At 43.7% G+C, this 19,159-nt stretch overlaps 1 protein-coding gene across 1 annotated transcript; it reads right to left on the bottom strand.

Moving 5' to 3' along the window:
• Positions 1-1,266: 1,266 nt before the first annotated feature.
• On the bottom strand, positions 1,267-18,465 carry slc6a17 (solute carrier family 6 member 17; the record flags this gene model as incomplete). The annotated part of the gene is made up of 11 exons (XM_080444229.1): positions 1,267-1,629; positions 2,693-2,855; positions 3,141-3,300; positions 4,777-4,969; positions 5,783-5,975; positions 6,726-6,967; positions 8,089-8,199; positions 9,894-10,075; positions 11,433-11,559; positions 13,041-13,198; positions 18,165-18,465. The coding sequence occupies 11 exons, from the start codon at positions 18,463-18,465 to the stop codon at positions 1,267-1,269; spliced, it is 2,193 nt and encodes a 730-aa protein (XP_080300355.1).
• Between the last annotated feature and the right edge of the window lie 694 nt (positions 18,466-19,159).

The raw sequence follows: 19,159 nt of genomic DNA, 5'->3' as shown, positions 1-19,159 counted from the left end.
GGGAGAGTGGGGTTAGAAGGAGATCCACAGCTTTGCAAGGACCGTACATTGATGAGCTGTTATTGCTATGTATGACACCTCTACTTAAATCTTTAAGCCTGATTTATACTTGGTTGCACTTTGTGTCTCACACTGAAAATTGCAGATCTACAGGCCCACAACGAGTCCCAGCACGGTGCGTTGTGAGCTTCTAAATCTGCTATTTCTGGTGTGAGACACTGCTTGTGAGACACTGCTTGCCAACTAAGTATCAATCTGGATGTAAGTTAAAGTCACTTTGTAACACTGTTTTGTGACACTGCATAATGAAATTAATGCTTAAAAGTACAGTATACTGTTGGGGAAGAGTTTGCAAGTTTTCATATACTAGATGAGTTACAATGTGCTTGGATCTTGCTCAGGTACTTGACTGATGATCGGTCAGAAGATTAAGAGAGCCAAAGCAGATCTTCCATTAGATGGAATAAGATGAGATGTGATTGGAGTCTCCTTCCACCTGATCCCCATAACTACACAGTAAAGTTAATGTAACTGGATAAATTAACATTGAGGATTTTACCGTGTAACAACTCTCTGTAAATGGAACCAGAATATTCTGCAGACCCTCTCCAAACCAATCCCATGAGGAGATTCTCATTTAGGACAACATTAAGTGTTGCAGCGTTGGAGACACCTTTAACCTCGGCAAGCGCTTGTAAACTCAAAGAGCCATGTGACCCCTGAAGGATGGATGCCTTGGCTTTCTCTCTATCTCTCTCTCTCTGCTGTCCATCTACAGTATGTCAACTTCTAAGACGTTGACAGAAAGACATCATCAGAAAGCACTCACTTTCCCATAATCCATTCATCAGAGCCGGGGCCACCAGGCAGCTGTTTTAGGGGCTGAAGAAGTGAGGCATGTCATAAAAGGGAAACATTCGGTGAAAATAGCCGACAAGCTCACGACACACCGCAACGCGTTGTGAGCTTGTACATTGGCTATTTTCGGCAAAGAGATTTGGTGCAGAGGGGAAAAAGGAATGGGCCCAGTACAGATCCCTGGAGGACACCGGTCAACGAAGTATATAGGGTTTAAGTGGTTTAAGGGGTAACAAACGCTGCAGCAATCCTTAGTTATGAGATCTTTTCTCTCTCTCCCTCTTTTATCTATCTCTCATCTTTGCTCTCTCTCTTTTCATCTCTTGCTCTTTCTCTTTATCCATCTATCTCCCTCCCACTCTCTGTCTCCATCTCTCAAAGCGGGGCAGGGATTTAGCAGACAGTGGATCATAGCTCAGACTCAGGTGAGCCGATGTTCTGGTAGCCCGTCTTGGTGCTGGTGCCATAGTTGGTGTTGGTCATCTCCTGGGTGCCCCCGGGGCCCAGGTATTGACGGTGGGGGGGCATGGGGGAGGGGGCTTCGCTGGGGCCCTTGCCGAGGATGAAGCGATTCTCGTCCACCTCCTCCAGGTTGGAGATGTCCTTCATCATGCCTTTGCGGTAGGAGACGGACAGCTTGTTGGAGCCGTCCGACCACAGGTTGAAGTGGCGGGCGATGAAGACGATGGGCAGCGGCAGCAGGGCCGACACGATGAGGGCATAGGCCATGCCGAGAGCCCAGGGAGGGTAGCTCATGAAACGCTCCGCCCCCTGCCAGAGACAGACAGAGAGAGAGGAGACATTTGATTAATTGCTGCTATTTGTCTTAAAATGTTTCATACCAAGCTACCCTTGCCTCAGTGGACATATAACTATTCCTAACAGCAAAACATTTTCATGGTCTTGTAAGCTAGTTTGGTAACACTTAACACACTTTTTGCGAAAAGGGGATAGACTCCCGGGCTCTGCTCACGACAATAAGCCTCCCGGACCTACAACTTACTTATAAGTGCCCTTCCCATAATACCAATAAAAAAGTAGGAAAAAAAGGGAAAGAAAGTCAATAAAGCTTTTTTTAATTGAACTGAATTGAGACAGGGTGGAGGGATAGGGGGAAAAGAAAGAGGAATATAATATAATAAAATATAATAAAGAACATAAAAAGTAAGGAGCGCACATTAAAAAGATACGAGTGCCACTATAAGTCATTGAATTGGAGCCATGTTTGAACATGGAACTGGCGAGCATTGATTATGGAATAGTCTTTAAGCTCTGGGATCGCGCTCTCACACACACACACACACACACACACACACACACACACACACACACACACACACACACACACACACACACACACACACGCACACACGCACACACACACACACATTTGAAATATTTATTTATAATATTGTCCACATAAACAGAAGTACAAGAATGCCTTGTACAAAGCACATAAACACTGCCAGTGCAGTCAGATAATGGGAAAACAGCCAGTTACAAAGTGCATATAGGGCAGAACATTGTTACATACAATAATGTTGGCATACTTGTCAAACACAGCAGACAACAATCATGGGTAAAAGAAAAAACGCCTCCTCCAAATTGAGCGGCTTCCTCAGCTGATATTGAGCATGCACGCGCGCGCACACACACACACACACACACACACACACACACACACACACACACACACACACACACACACACACACACACACACACACACACACACACACACACACACACACACACACACACACACACACACACACACACACACACACACACACACACACACACACACACACACCAGCAGGTATTAAGCCACTGACCTCTGCCTCCACCCAGGCATTGTAGCCTGCAGGGCTGACAGCCATCTCAATGACAGTGGCAATGATGAGCACCGTCAGGATGGCTGGGGACACGTATTTCCACATGTAGAAGTAGAACCTGTAGGGCGTGAAACCCAGCATGTCCTCCAGGTCCTGCATGAATCTGGGAGGTGAGAGAGAGAGAGAGAGAGAGAGAGAGAGAGAGAGAGAGAGAGAGAGAGAGGGGAAGGAAAGAAGGAAGATTGGAGGGAAGGAGAAAGAAAAAGAAAGAAAGAAACATGAAAATAAGAAAGGAAGAAAGAAAGAAAGAAAGAAAGAAAGAAAGAAAGTCAATAGACTCAATGGAGACTCTTCCCCCGAAAAAAGAAGAAACTCTCTTTCCCTAAGGGGTATCCCTTTAGATATGTAAGGAAGTCTAATCCAGTCCGGTCCGGTCCAGTGCCATTACCTCTTAGTGCCGTAGATCCATGCCACAGAGATGTTCTCCAGGATCACCACTATAGTGAGAGGCAGACCAGCTGAATAGTCATCAAACATGGCGACAAAGTAGTTCCCTGAGCGTTGCACGAACAGCAGGCCTAGAAAGAAGGCTATGATGCAGCATCCCACTGAGGGAGAGAGGGACAAAACATGTTATGATGCTGAAAGCACCATCATCTACACTACACATTCTTCACGGTGCCAAATTGGAGAAATCTTACTTCACAATCACCTACTCAAATCAACGCGTATACTGTACATTTCTATGAACTTTGACCTTTCACCAAACAAATTCCCCTGTAGGTCAGTTAACTTTTTATTTTCAAACCATGAGAAGGTCATATTCTATCACTGGTAACCATATGGAAACATTTTACTGAGCCAAATTGGAGAAATGTAACCTAAGAATCTCCAACACAAATCAAGTTTGAATCTCTGTTCAAGACTCTAGCTTTAAAGCTGCAATCTGTGGTAATCGCTACTGCTGAGCTAAGATAGAAAAGCTGCTTTGGCAGGGGAGATATTACACTTTGAGCTACATACAAAACCTGACCACAGGGTCTTCATTTCTCAATAGAAGAGCAGGGAGACCACCCCCAACCACCGTAGTTGTGTAAGTTATATTCTATTAAAATACTCTACCATACAAGTTGGATGTTTTATTCCCACAAAACGTTATCTATTTAATATATTTTGTATTTTTGCTTGTAGTATTTCAGTTAGTGATTGAATAATCATTTATTGCAATGCAATTGCATTCAGTTTGCCGGTGCTCCTGTGATACTACAGATTATCTGTACAAGCATGACACAGAATATCTGAGATCACAAACCCCCAAAAGCAGAGCATAAGATAGAGCTATTGCATAACATGAACCCTTTCAGGGCATAAGTTAATATACAGATTAACATAGAATCCACAGAAACATAGAATCCACAGAACAAACATTTAAATATTGAGCCCTTCAAGCATAAGTTAAGATACACAGATATAACATCATTACAACCCACAGAATCATACATTTAACTTAGATGGCACGCCACAGGAGGAGGCTGGGGAGGTGGGGGGAATTTTATAACAGACAGCTGCCGGAACAGAGATGAGACCAATAATGAGCATGAAGAGTGAATATACTGCATAAATGAACCATTTAGATGTGTATGGTGTATGCAGTGGTGTGTTCTAGATTTTTCCGGAGGGATACGATAATCATTCCCTGCATGACATGCGTGTGGCCGTGGAGATACGCTAGCGCGTTTTCAATGGATGAAATGGTTAGTAGAGGGCTACGCTTGGCTATGAAAATGTTCTGCAGGTCACACTACGTATATAGCGTAACACGGTAGAACACACCACTGTTAGCTTGTTAGCGAATGGGAATGAAGGGAGAGGTTGAACGTGGAGAGACCATTTGACTTATGTGGGTGTATGCATGCATTACCTTGTTAGCGAATGAAAATGGGGGGGGACTGGAGAGAGTGAGGGTGAGTGTGTACACTGTAGCCTGCCGTGCCTATCTGAACTAACGCTTTGCTCGATTTCAAATGTATTACAAACAAAGTGTTATCCACTACATTCATGCTGTGACATGATATCGTCCTCACCACAGAGAATCTCCTTGCGTATCTTGAAGGCGTCCAGGATGGGTGTGGTGATGCCGGTCATGGTGCCAATCATGCTGCCCAGGCCCAGATTGATTAGCATGAAGAAGAACATGACCGACCAGAAGGGGCTGGCAGGGAAATGAGTCATCGCCTCTGTAAAGGCGATGAAGGCCAGGCCAGTGCCCTGCACCGACTGAGGGAGACATAATATTATATTTAAATCTCCACAATTGGGCATAAAAGGGACACAGAAGAACAGACAGGTACAACGGGTATTCTGACAACGGAAACAACTGCAATTGCATAACTGGGTGACGCATACATTTCCAACTTGCATCATTTACGACTTGCATCGTTTCCGAGTAGTCGTAACAAAACAATTCAATTTATCCCCTGAGAAAGCGGGCAGGGTCTATTAGCCAGTGGTGAAAGTGGGCCGTTCCGGTCCGTTAAATGATTCAGGCCCGGAACGGCGTACCGGTAAGAAAAAGGGGAAGGCGGTTGTCAAAATCCCATATTAAATAACCTGCCACAAACGCAAGAAGAAAACATAATCTACTATCAGATTAACATACCAAAAGTGTTATTAAGTTTTCTAATGAAGTGCTTCTGAATTGTTCCAGTGTGTTTGTGTCCGTAATCCGTGCCGTTTTCGGCGTATATTTATTCCACAGAGAGAAGTTTCGTCACTCGCACGAGTCGCGTCAATGTGACAGACGGGACTGGGAATGGGATCCGCACACTTTGCAGGGTGGAGATCCGGTATAGAGCGGATACGGAAACGACTTTTGTCCGTGCCTATGTGTGTGTGTGTGCAAATTACCGGATACAGTAGGCGGGCTCAACGACAAAATAAAATTCCACCAACGTTCAAAACATGTGAAAACTGCATTGTAAACAGACTGAGAGTGCTCGTTTTTGTTTTCTACTATGAGTTTTTATTTAGTTTTCGTCGTATTTTTTTTTCGACAAAATTAACACTGCACACAAATACACTCCTGCTGACCTTGTTGAGCTCATCCTCCAGAAGACAGGCGTCCAGACCCAGCTCACCAAAGCTGTCCTCTTTGACCGTCTTGATGACTCCGTACATCTCGGTGTAATCCTGGGTGGACAGGTGGGAGAAGTTGATGTGAGGTGGGATGAGGTCATGGCTTAACACACCAGTGTTCAGGTAGCCCAGTATCCTCTCTGCGTTCCTGCTCAGAGAAAGTCGGAGAAGTCGAGGGGGGGGGGGGGGATAATGCGTCATGGTTATGGCACAAACACTTGCTCTATAGCTCATAGTTATGATATATCTAGAGAGCGGACGGCCCCGCCCCCAGCTATTCATTTCAATGAAAGTTGCTCACCAGCGCATGAAGCACCCGGAAGGACCCGGAAACTCTACTTCAGCATTTTCCTTGATTTGAGCACCAAAATTTGGTCAAACGGTGGAAGCATGCGCAGTAGCGTTTTAAATGCGGAAGTATTGCAATCCCAGATTTGCTACAGACGGCAGCTTCACTGGGGACTTTTTCCCATAGAGATTTCCGAAAATATTTAATTATTTTAAGCCTGGAACCAAGCCATCCAGGCCCCTGGTGAACCATGATCATAAAACATTAGATTTTGTGTAAAAAAATATTTGAATATTTAATTATATTACATAATATTCTCCCCAATGTAGTCATTATGCCAATTCATTCCTCCCTCCCCAGTCCCCACACACATTGTTGTGTATTCTCACTGCTGTTGTATCCTACTGGCTCACCCATAGACATATAAAGGTAGACGCCTCCTTCGGCTCTGAGGCGTGCGTTGCTATTGCTGAGTTCCAATAATGTATATATATAATATTATATAATAATCATAAGATATTAACATTCTGTTCCATCCGCTTCTCATTCTGTCTGGGTTTAAGATGCAAGCCAGGTGACCATGCACATTTTGTACTACAAGATACTCACTCGACGACACATTTCTCATTCATGATATTGGCCTTGAAGCCCAGCACAGCAAACACCACGAGCGTAGCTAAAATGGAGGTGACGAAGTTGATGACTGAGACCAGTGCTGCATCGAAGTGGCAGTTGTTGTCTCGCTTGTTGTAGCTGGAGAACGCGATGACACCTCCAAAGCCCAAGCCCAGGGCAAAGAAGACCTGAGTGGCTGCTTCTCTCCACACCTGGGGTTCCAACATCTTCTCCAGCTGAACAGAGGGAAGATTGAACAGAGAGAAAGGGTCATTTAATGGGCACAATATTACAGTAAGGTCAAGAGTTATGGTTGCTTTTAATTTCTTTTGGATTTGGGACAGCAATATCACTTTCATTTACTTTCACACTTACGTTCAATTATTCACAATGTATAATTATGTATTGCATAACACAAATCCATTGAAAGGTCAATGCTTCTCTCACAGATACGGTAATGCTCTTGCCACAGGGTAGCGTCCACTTTATATGCAACTACTCAAACCCACCACAAGAGGGAGACAACAGCCAAGCTTTCATCATACCATACAAAACTGATAGTGATGACACATTTTCCTACAAGCAGCTCTAAATGAACGATTAAGCACAGATGCTGAAGCTATCAATCACTCACGCCTCAATTCCTTGCAGAGTGTCAGTTAAATATGTCAGATCTCGATTGAGTTTGTTAGTGCAAAGTAATTAATGGATTGATGGACTACATCTTTTCAAAGCATACTATGACTGGACAATTCATGGTCAATAACCATATAATAATGTATAATGATTCCCATTTCCATATCCAATATCTGGAAAACTATGTTTAAATGTTTAAAACTAAATTTAAACATTATATTTCAAGCTGAAAATAGTCTATATACAAAACACCCTCACCCTCTCTTCCCCCAACAGAGAGATGTAATTACAACTGTAACACTGCACTGCATATGTAGTTATATTGTATTATCATACTCTACTATACAAATTGGTTATGAAAAATTATTCATTAAAATTAGTTCTGGATTGCAGTTTTAATATACAATTCAAAGCGTAATTCATCCATATCACTTATTGTGATTAATTACTGTGATTATAGCGATTTTCAGGATTGTAATTTTTGCCTTAACAATGCAGCACAAAGTGATTTCATAAGGAGAGAATCAGCGAACTGTAAGGATTTGACTACTATACAATGTTTTGTATGTACAGACATGGCACTATAAGGGAACAACTTCCCAAGTTATACAGAGGCAGCCTTGTTTAGCTCTGGCACTGACGGAAGGTACAGCAAACACAACCCTCTTTCTTAAATTCCACAGAAGATGGACAGTTTGTCTGTTGGCTGTGTTCTTCTCACCTTAGGAGTGAACATGTGAACAACGCCATCCACTGCTCCCTTGAGCATTAAGCCTCGAACCAGGAAACAGAAGAGCACAACGTAAGGGAAGAGAGAACTGAAGTACATCACCTGAAAGAGGGAGAGAGAGAAAGAGAGAGAGAGAGAGAGAGAGAGAGAGAGAGAGAGAGAGAGAGAGAGAGAGAGAGAGAGAGAGAGAGAGAGAGAGTCACAGACAGAAGGTCAGAGGGAGAGGGAGAAAGTCAAGCACATCAGACACTGTTGCCATGGTCACCACCCGTCTGCAGCCTCACACATGGCAGACGCAGATGAACGAACACCCCACTCACACACACTGTTGCTCTCCGTCTCACTCTCACTCTCACTCTCTCTCACACACACACACACACACACACACACACACACACACACACACACACACACACACACACACACACACACACACACACACACACACACACACACTTGAAATATGTATTTATGTCCACATAAACAGAAGTACAAGAATGCCTTGTACAAAGGACATAAATACTGCCAGTGCAGTCAGATAATGGGAAAACAGCCAGGTACAAAGTGCATATAAGGCAGAACTTTGTTACATACAATAATTTTGGCATACTTGTCAAACACAGCAGACAACAATCAACAAAGTAAAGGAAACAACACCTCCTCCAAATTGAGCGGCTTCCTATAATAGCTGATATTGAGCAGTACCTTGCTAATTGTTTAGACCTCCTTTTGGAGAGGCCGGCCATTTGAAGGCCCCTCACAACCAACTTGTGCTCGTGCCCTAGGCTACCAAAGATAAAAACCAAAAGTTTACATCTGTAGCCTAGCTGATGATATTTTAGCACTTTGGTTAGGAAGGCTTCCTCTAAGCTGTAATCAAAAGTACAGCCGACCACACACACACACACGCACGCACGCACGCACGCACACACACACACACACACACACACACACACACACACACACACACACACACACACACACACACACACACACACACACACACACACACACACACACACACACACACACACACAGAGTGAATTGATCACAGGACAGCCAGGTACTTGCTTTGTGTCCTGATATCTGTGGATTCTTTCCCAATGTGGAGAGAAATCCTTTAGGTTTGGAGAGCAGACAAAGACTTTATTGTGTATTTTTCTGTAAAGAAATGTGGTCTGGATGGAGTCCTGCTGTGCTATGTGACTCATTCTCTGGATTGAGATCATAGGACGTTGGTGCAGTTTATTTGCCAACCAAAGAATGTTCACATGCGCATCGTGAGCCAGTCTTTGCTTGGTTCAATGGAAAGCTCATTAATGTTGCATGCCTCTCTCTCTCCCGTAACATAAATGAGATCCAAAAATAGAGCAGTGATGAAGATATGCTTCAGCACGTGACCTTTGACCAGCAGAGCATTAGGAAAGTCACAAACTAATCCACTGATGAAAATTAAATATGGATTACACACACACACACACACACACACACACACACACACACACACACACACACACACACACACACACACACACACACACACACACACACACACACACACACACACGCACGCATGTATTACACGCACGCATGTATTACACGCACGCATGCAATCAAGTACACACACACAAACAACCAAATAAACAAACACACATACACGCACACAATATTTTTTAGATATGATAACTCTCTATAGATGAATGGATGTACTGTAGTATCCTAAACACCCACCCCCATAGTGCTTCCCACAGGCTCAGAAGCCCCTGTTGTGGGGCTAGGGAAACCCTGTACTGTACCTTCCCCGAGGACTGGATGCCCTTGATGACGGCCAGGCAGACAATAATCCAGGCCGCAAGCAGTGACAGGGTCATCCTCCAGTTCAGGCCACCAGTGTCGTCAATGGAGCTGGTGATGTTGAGGGTCTGGCGGTACCAGAAGTAGGTGGTCGCTGAGCTTTTCTCGCACTCTGGCTCCACGACTAGAACAAGAAGTCGGGGGATACAGTACAATAAAAACTATAGAAATGTAACAAATAATCACATATACCAAACAGATCAAATAAGACAACATAAACACCAGACACTTATTTCCTGTACAGACCCACCGAAGAACATCCAACCAATTGATGCATACATTTTTTTTTTTTACGGTCATCAGACAAATCAATTGCACCCCACAGTCAAGTTGAATCTCATTGGAGCTTCCCAACTGCTTTCATAACAATAAGAACAGTGTGCATGCTAATATGTAACCATGTCACATTTTGTGTGTATCTCCGCCTCTCTTGGCAGGCTACCAGCTGCCGGAAAGGCTGGTTACTTGCACTGTGGGCTGGGTCGTATACCTTCTAACAGGCCCCTGGTAGCAGAGCTGCCATTTCAAATAAGGTACGGAGGCATCCTAGCTCTGGAGTCAGCACAAAACCAACTGTTCTTTCATGCCACGTATGAGCAAAATGCTGCCCGACTGTGAACCAAGCTGCTCTAATACATGGGTGATTTCTGCAGATTCAACAGCCGTGCTGAGGAATTGGGGGATGGCTGCTTCTATGGCATGGACATTTTTTTGTAGAACTCCATACTGTTTTTAGTTTAGCTTTTACTGAGGCTGTTTTGTCTATCTGTCTGTGAATACTGTATGCAGTGGTGGAAAAAGTACTCAAATGTTTTACTTAAGTAAAAGTATCAATACTGCAATGTAGAAGTACTCTGTTAAATCCGGAATTCAAAATTGACTTGAGTAAAAGTACAAAAGTATTGGTATCAAAATGTACTTAAAGTACCAAAAGTAAAAGTACTTTTTTTTTTTAAATAGCAGATCTACGAGCTCACGATGCGACGCGTTGTGAGCTTGTAATGTAGATCGTCTATTTTCAAAAAGCCTTGGTATAATATAGGCCAGGGCTTAAGTGGTTAATGTATGTTTTATAATGTAATAATTTATATCTGCAAAGTAACAAGTAACTAAAGTTTTCAAATAATTGTAGTGGAGTAAAAGTACAATATTTGCCTCTGAGATGTAGTGGAGTAGAAGTAAAAGTATAGACAATTGGAAATACTCCAATAAAGTATCTCAAAATTGTACTTAAGTACAGTACTTGAGTAAATGTACTTAGTTACTTTACACCACTGACTGTATGTATGTCTGTGAATACTGTAGGTATGTAGACTATGTATGTATGTATGTAAGTATGTATGTATGTATGTATATAGAGATGCCCAGATCGATCGGAGAAGCAATCGGGATCGGAAGATTTTTTATGGTAGGTTTGAACGTTGTGTCATAAAACGCTTTGTGTGGACACGGACCCTAACACAGCTGTGTTATGGACTCACTGGCTTGGCTTCCATTTATCCGGATGGGGCATTCAGCCCAAGGCAGTGGGTACTGGAAGGACTGGAAGAAATAGAAGATACTCCAGCCGATGATCACATTGTAGTATAGGCCCACAAAACCACAGACCTGGAGGGGTGAGGAATGACAAGAAATGTCTTTGGCTACCATGCATACATGGAATGCAAAAGGAAAATAAACATGGACTCAAAAACAAACAATATGTGTATCTTTGCAGTGAATGTCCACCGCCATTAAACCGTCACAGCTCACATGCTGTGCTCCCAGCTTAAGTGTGTATGAATTATTGAGGTGTGTTCCTTCAGCAGCCTGGGTTCTGGCCTTCTATGAGGAGGTATTTATAGCTGCTGAACCTCCCTGTTTCCACATCCTAGACATCACACGCCTCACTGCTCCACGCTCGGCCTACGACTCCTTGCCTCTCTTACTGACTGATGGAGAAGATCAGATTCGGCAACTTAGTCGGTCAATTACTGGATCATCCAGTAACTCGCTGACTGAATAGCTCACCAAGTGGCGGTCTGTTCCACCGACTGACAGACAGACAAAAGCCTTACTTATACTTTATCGCGTGATGATGGTGACATTTGGCAAAATTAACAGATTTTCTGTTAACCATGAGCCATGAAGTATATTAGTGAAGTCTTTAGTGTCTGACTGAGCACACTCTGATGAAATGAATACACAACCCGTTCTCACTCCCAAGGCGTCACATTTTGCCACTCTGTCAGTAGCCCTGAAACGTCAAGTTTTGATGACAGGACGCCATGTCGACGTCGCATTTTGACAAAACTATGCCAAAACCTAACCCTAATCCTAACCTCACAAACATATACCTAACCCTAACCCTAACCGCACAAAAACTGTGCGGAGAGAGAAAAACAAAGTCAAGAGAGGAAAAAAAAGTTGTTGGGTTTCGATCACGGGAGGTTGCGGTTACTAACTAAGTGCTGCTACCAGATTAACCACAGAGGCTGGCCAATCCCTCTATTCAAGTAGTATTTGAAGCTCCAATACGTGCGTTTTAGTTTTTGTAGTCCTATAGTGATGCATTAGGGAGTGAAGATGACAGAGCGGCAATAACTGACGCCTATGTGTGAGAATGTGTTGGAATACACAGGACGCCAATGTGTTATCCTTTTAGCATCATTGTATAATCGTACCACTGTACTATTTGCAAACTGTTAATGAAAGAATTCAATCAATCAAAACCCTTAATAACCTAGACCACTGGCACTGACCAACAAATTGGATAATTCAGTAGCTGTCTGCACCAATAACTGACCGACATCATCACTGAGTCTACTGCCTGGGTGAATGACCAACCAGATAACAAAATGACTAACTGAAAATGTTACTGACCATCATGATCTCTGACTGGATGGTTCCACTGAACATCGTTAGAGCCACTAGCTGATGAGTGACTGTTGCTGACTTTTGTATGTTTCTCGCTGTCTCTGAAAAGAGGACATGTCTATCTCTTAGACTAAATGGGAAAGGGACTTTATCCACTTCGCATGTCTTGTTCTGTATGTCTTCCAAGGGTGTTGTTGTCATAAAGCAAAATGAGAGATCACGATAGTCCTTACCATCAGGCTGGAGACCCCGATGCCTCCTAATTGTGGGTAGATGGAGTTCCACACCCCGATGCTGCCACGCCGGATTCTCTGACCCACTGCCAGCTCCAGGAAGAACAGAGGGATGCCGATCAGGATGAGGAGAATGGTGTAAGGCACCAGGTAAGCACCTGTGACACAGGAGGATGGAGGGAAAGGAATCAGTCCTTCGTATAGAGTGAGCAGCCAAAATAAAGGAAAGGCACAATTGAATACTGATGAAACACATTTCTATTGTCCTGCATAAACTGACAATTATACAATTAATACAATTATTTGCCAGTACAATGTGTTATTATGAGACAGAAGGTACAGTTAATATGCGCATCCAAATATAGTTAACACATATATTATATTAATATCTATAAAGAAAACCAAAACAAGTATCCATATTTATTGACGAGCACTGAGCACATGAAATGCGATCAAAACCTAATCCTCTGACTCAATGTCTATTTTTGGGATCAATTCTATCTAACCACCACTAGTCTATTTTCATCATCTCCACCCTCCCCTCTCGTAATCTTTCTCCCTCCCTCCCTCTCACTCTCTCGCTCTCTCACACATACACACACACATACGCACGCAACCAAACACTTTCTCTGCGTCCCTTCTCTCGCTCTCTCCCCTCACTTTATCTCTTGTCTTCTATTTTGCCAAAACTGGCCTCTCTCCTCTTCCTTTTTTGGTTTACTGCAGGGGGACAGAAAGCAGCAGGCTCTAACAGACAACATGTCATGTCCATAGCCTGCTTACGTCAAGACATGGAGAGGCGCCATGGTGACAAAATGAATCCAAGGCAGGCGAGAGTACTGGACAGCTCTTCCTCACACGCTGTTATTGTCTCAGGCTGACAACACATGACTCTAATAGCACACCAGGGATGTACCTGAATCAAACATACAGTAGAAAACCTGGTGGCTAAAATTAGACATAGGAAACGGAGGGTGGGGGTATATGAGAGAGAGAGAGAGAGAGAGAGAGAGAGAGAGAGAGAGAGAGAGAGAGAGAGAGATGGGTAATCATAGACACAATAGGACAAGCCCAGACTCGTATGCAGTATGCACAAGGGCTCTTGGTGTTACAGGACGACTTCACCCATTTTCAACCTATCTTCATATAATTGGTCCTCACTAATGCTCATGATAAAATGGGGCCATTTTATTCTACTGGGTTTGTGTCTCAGAGGAGGGCTGTGGATAGTTCAGAAACCGGCCTACCAGTGACATCATCGTAGGCACGATTTCTTTTTTCAAACAAGATTTCAATTGTTTTTCTTTTTTGTTTTTTAATATTGCAAGAACAATGGCTTCCATTATAGCAGGAATAGAAAGCCAGCAGTTTCTATTGGATTCCCCATCGATGATGTCACTGGTAGGCGGGTTTCTGAACTGTCCACAGTAGTGATGTGCGGGTCGGGTTTTTTCATGACCCGCCCCACCCCGCCCCGCCCCGCCACGGAACCCAACCCGCCTCAACCCGCCCCACGAACCCATATATAAATCTATGGCTCAACCCGCCCGCGACCCGTGGTGGGAAAAAAAAGATAATCATCATCATAATAGCTCAATATATATATCGCTCTTTTAAGTACCCAAAGTCACTTTAAATGTCTACAGTAGCACAACATTGTCATGGGCTAAATAAACAAGCATGTTGTTCAAAATAGTTTTTTTTCTTTTTTTTTTTTTGTGAGAGCGGCTGACCCGCTCACCCCGCAGCCAGCATAATTGCCTCTGAAATCCTGACTCGACCACCCGCGCCGCGGGTTGACCCGCGGGTTACGGGTCGGCCCGCTCATCACTAGTCCACAGCCCTCCTCTGAGACACAGATCGAGTAGACAAAAAATGGTACCATATTATAATGAGTATTGGTGAGGACTATTTATATGAAGATTGGTGAAGTCGTCCTTTAAGTTTCACAAGGGATGCATCCGACACTAATAGAGTAAAATCCTGAGTGTTAATTTAACAAAGTGACCCATTTATTTTACTGTGAACATACAGTACACATACACGTGTTGATGCAGATGTGCAAAAAACACAACATTTGGCATATGGTTATGCACACAAGTGCATACAAATACACGTGCACATGCATGTGCACACTCTGCAGTGCTAAATGGTGCATTTATTCAACTAACTATGTTACCTATGGGGGGTTCGTCCGCTAATAATTCCGACCTCTCATCATTCTGAAGTCCCAATAGTCTGACAAATGTTAGGTTAGTGTGAGGTTAGGATAAGAGTTAGGGATAGGGATAGGGATAGTTATAATGGGGCCAGTCGGACCAACGGAATAATGAATGGCACCACAGTACATACAACATACGCACAGTATCTCACCTCTTACACTTATATCGTAGTGACACACACACACACACACACACACACACACACACACACACACACAAATCAGATCAACAAAGCCAAGAAATCCACGCTGACAGCTGAATTTCCTCCATCGCCATCACCACTACTATATCTACTGTATGCCAATACAATATGCCACACCACTGACAATGCTAAGGAGATAATCCTGAGAAACCGTGCAAGCTAAGCAAATATACATTAAAATGGAGCCTCTGTGTGTCCTCAGTGCATGCATAACCAATACAATGATACTCAACACCAAGGCTTCCCTCTTCTATCTGAAAAAAGGGGGGGAAGTGCTGAGGAAACAAGCCCAGTCAGCCCTGAGATGATTACAACTGATTGCACTTTCCGCTGACATGAGGAGTTGGCTAACTCTAACTGGCTAACAGTAGCCAATTAATCAAGGAGCTTGTAGACTATTACTGCCATCAGGTGCGACATACTAAAGCCTATACAACTTGTGCTATAACCACGCCCCCCTTCTGTGGCCAACGTGGAAGTGCCTCTGCCTACAACAACTGCGGGCTATTTTATGGTTTTGGACCGCGATAGAGGCGCGCCGTCTCAAGCGAACTTGAGCCACGTGAGGCACCACCGAGCGAGCTAAAGCGAGCGAGTTGCCGTGCCGAACGTGCCGACTCAGCGCCGTCCGAGTTATGTACCGATAGGGACAGAATAGTAAATCATGTTTTGCACAATACAAGTGTATTGGCCAATCACAGCGTGTCCTTGCACAAGTGGTATAGGTTTTGGGATCACGCCCATCAGGTAGGTGGTCCAATAAATTATTCCGCCCAGGGGTTGACACTAAGGTCTCAGAGGCACTTGCCCATCAGGCAAGTACAGGTCATGTTCTACTTTCCCACAGGTCATGCCCACTTGCCCGAAAGTTATAGTTCAATTTAACATTTTTTTTACTTTCAACTTGCGAATTCTGGGGCTGCGTGATAAAAAATGTCATACCTCAATATTTATGCCAAATATCTAAATAGCTATGGGTTCACACGTCAACAGTGCTCTTATTTTACATTCCACAGACCAGAAGACGCTTACTTTCCCATATCTTGACAAATGGCTCTTATTTTGAAGTACACCGACCGGAGGTCAAGGGTTTATGTTCGTCTGACTTGACACGTGCTAAGCTTTGACAGTTCAATAATCAAAAGGCAGTACTGGCACTGCTGTTTTGAATGACATAAGGAAGGCTTTATAAGCTGCTTGCTGCATTCTTGTATTTTCAGACGTTGGTTAGGGACTAGGGAACCTCAGCACATGCGACAAAAGTCTGCCGTGCGGGTGGAATTCTTTTTTATATCGCTGGTGGGACATAAGTTTAAACATAAGTTTTCTGCCAGAACTGGAATGGAAATGAAACTAGAGGACAATATCTGACTCCAAGTCTTAGGAATGAATTATTGTGTGAGTACACACGCAGCGCACAATAGTTATATGCCGCCGAGATCAGTCTGCTAACCGGGCGGGGACAGGACAGATATGGCTGTGTATTTGGAATACATGAAATGTATGTAATATCACTGCCATTCTAGGGCTAGTGTTTAGACTTATATGTTGTGTTTATAGTGAACTAAAGCACACTTGCCCGGTCGGGCAATCCGAAAGCTCCACCTGCCCGAAAGTTTTATTCACCTGCCAGGGGCATTCGGGCAGTCTGTAGTGTCAACGCCTGCCACCTATAGTAAATTCCCCAGTGTTAATTTAACCCTGAGAGTTTACAAATGTAACCAAATGACCCTGAAAGGGTACCAAGTGTAGTAAGACTCGAATTTGAGGAAGATCAACAGAGTGTAACTAAATACACCCTATGTACCTGTTTGGTTCTGTCAACAGTTAAATCTTATACTCACATCGTATAGCGAGACACTGCTTATATTATTTTCTGAAAAGTCTCACACACACACACACACACACACAAACACACGCACGCACTCACGCTCGCGCACGCGCACGCACGCACACGCACGCACACACGCACACGCACGCACACACACACACACACACACACACACACACACACACACACACACACACACACACACACACACACACACACACAAATCACTTGCCTGTATGCCAACTGCAAACTTAGTGTGGGAGTACAGTAGTCAATGAATACAAACTGACTGCACTTCACATTAAGGAAATGAGAGCTAAATTGACTGAAATTACTTGAGCGTTTCTCTGTAATCTGACACAAATCAGCATTGAATGTCAAGGCAATAACCAACACCAGTGGGCATTTTCAATCACATCCCGTTCCAGCAACATGGCACGTGTACAACAATATTCTCGCATTATGCCATCAGTTTCTTATCAAATTAAATGGTACTGTATAGGACAGGGTCAACCTCATACAGAGGGAAAACAGCTTGCAAACTTCTTAATGAACACTTACGCTAGGCCCTGGTATTTTTTCTGCCAATTTTACTAGCCTAATAAAAAGTTGAAATTGGCATCTTAAAGTACATGTACCCTTACATAAGACTATGTATTGCAGCCTATTTCATACTAATTTATTGATTCAGAAAACCTGCCCATTATACTATTACAGTAGTTCCATGTTCTACACAATCATATACTGTATGTAGGACTTTAAGCTTTCTCTGGGTTTGACACAAATCGCCCTAAATAGAGCAAAATCATCTACAAACATATGCATTTGCTAAGCATAGACCCTAAGCTGTGGACCACTGGATAACCTACCTCCACCGTTCTTCTGGCACAGGTAGGGGAACCTCCAGACATTGCCCAGGCCTACAGAGAAGCCCACCTGGGCAAGGATGTACTCCAACTTGTTATTCCAGGCCGGTCGACCCTCGTCACCATCGAGGTCAGGGGAAGGCAGCAGGCCCTTTCCTGGGGCGATGGCCCCCGGGCTGAGGCCCATGCTCATCTGACTACTCTTATAGTCCATGGGATGTTCCAAGGACAGCAGGTCAGCCACTGACTCAGTGATGGGTTCATTGCTGTGCTCCTTCTGGGTCACTTTGCTGTTCTTCGGCATGGCGGCGACTGAGCAACTCCTCAAAAGGGCAGAGGTGACGGAGGGAAAGAGAGGGGAGTCCAAGTGCAGAGCGGGGGAGAGGAGGGATGTGGCAATGTTCCAGACAGGTACCCGTGTGCTTTGTCCCAAATCTGTAAGAAAGAAAGGATTGGAAGGTGTCAGAATGAGCAGCTGGCATTTGCATTGTTAGCATAGAATAGAATACTTTACTGGCAATTTTAAAATCACAACAGTGTCACCATTCAAAAACGCCAACGTGGGTTAGACACAAAAAAGTCGAAGCTTAATTCCATTGGACCACAATGGAAACAAGCTTCAGATTTTTTGTTTGATGTTTTCATGAAAAAGCATCATAAATGGACACAGTTGGTGAATTAGCTAGTTACTAGTATTAAAGACTAGATTAAAGATTAAAATACATTTCTTTGTTGTATTTTTCCTCTCGGCACAGTGTTGACAGCAGTTTGAGGAATTCTTCTGACATTTAAAAGCTGTTTTCAGTATTCCTTACGGCACCAAGAACTTTAAACACGAAAGAATGAAAGAACAGACGAGAAAGGTGCACTCAGTAGAGCGCAAATCTCCGCCAGTAGGCATGCCCTACCTCATATCATCTTTCTGCATGTGATGACAATATTTTGGGGTTGTGTGCGTGTATGAAATGGCTTTCATTAAATCATTACAGTGCAAAATC

Source organism: Gymnoscopelus braueri (genome assembly GCF_963280865.1).
Source record: "Gymnoscopelus braueri genome assembly, chromosome: 12".
In the NCBI taxonomy this organism is placed as follows: domain Eukaryota; kingdom Metazoa; phylum Chordata; class Actinopteri; order Myctophiformes; family Myctophidae; genus Gymnoscopelus; species Gymnoscopelus braueri.
The sequence above is the reverse complement of the archived record's forward strand: the minus strand, read 5'-3'. Positions and strand labels throughout refer to the sequence as shown.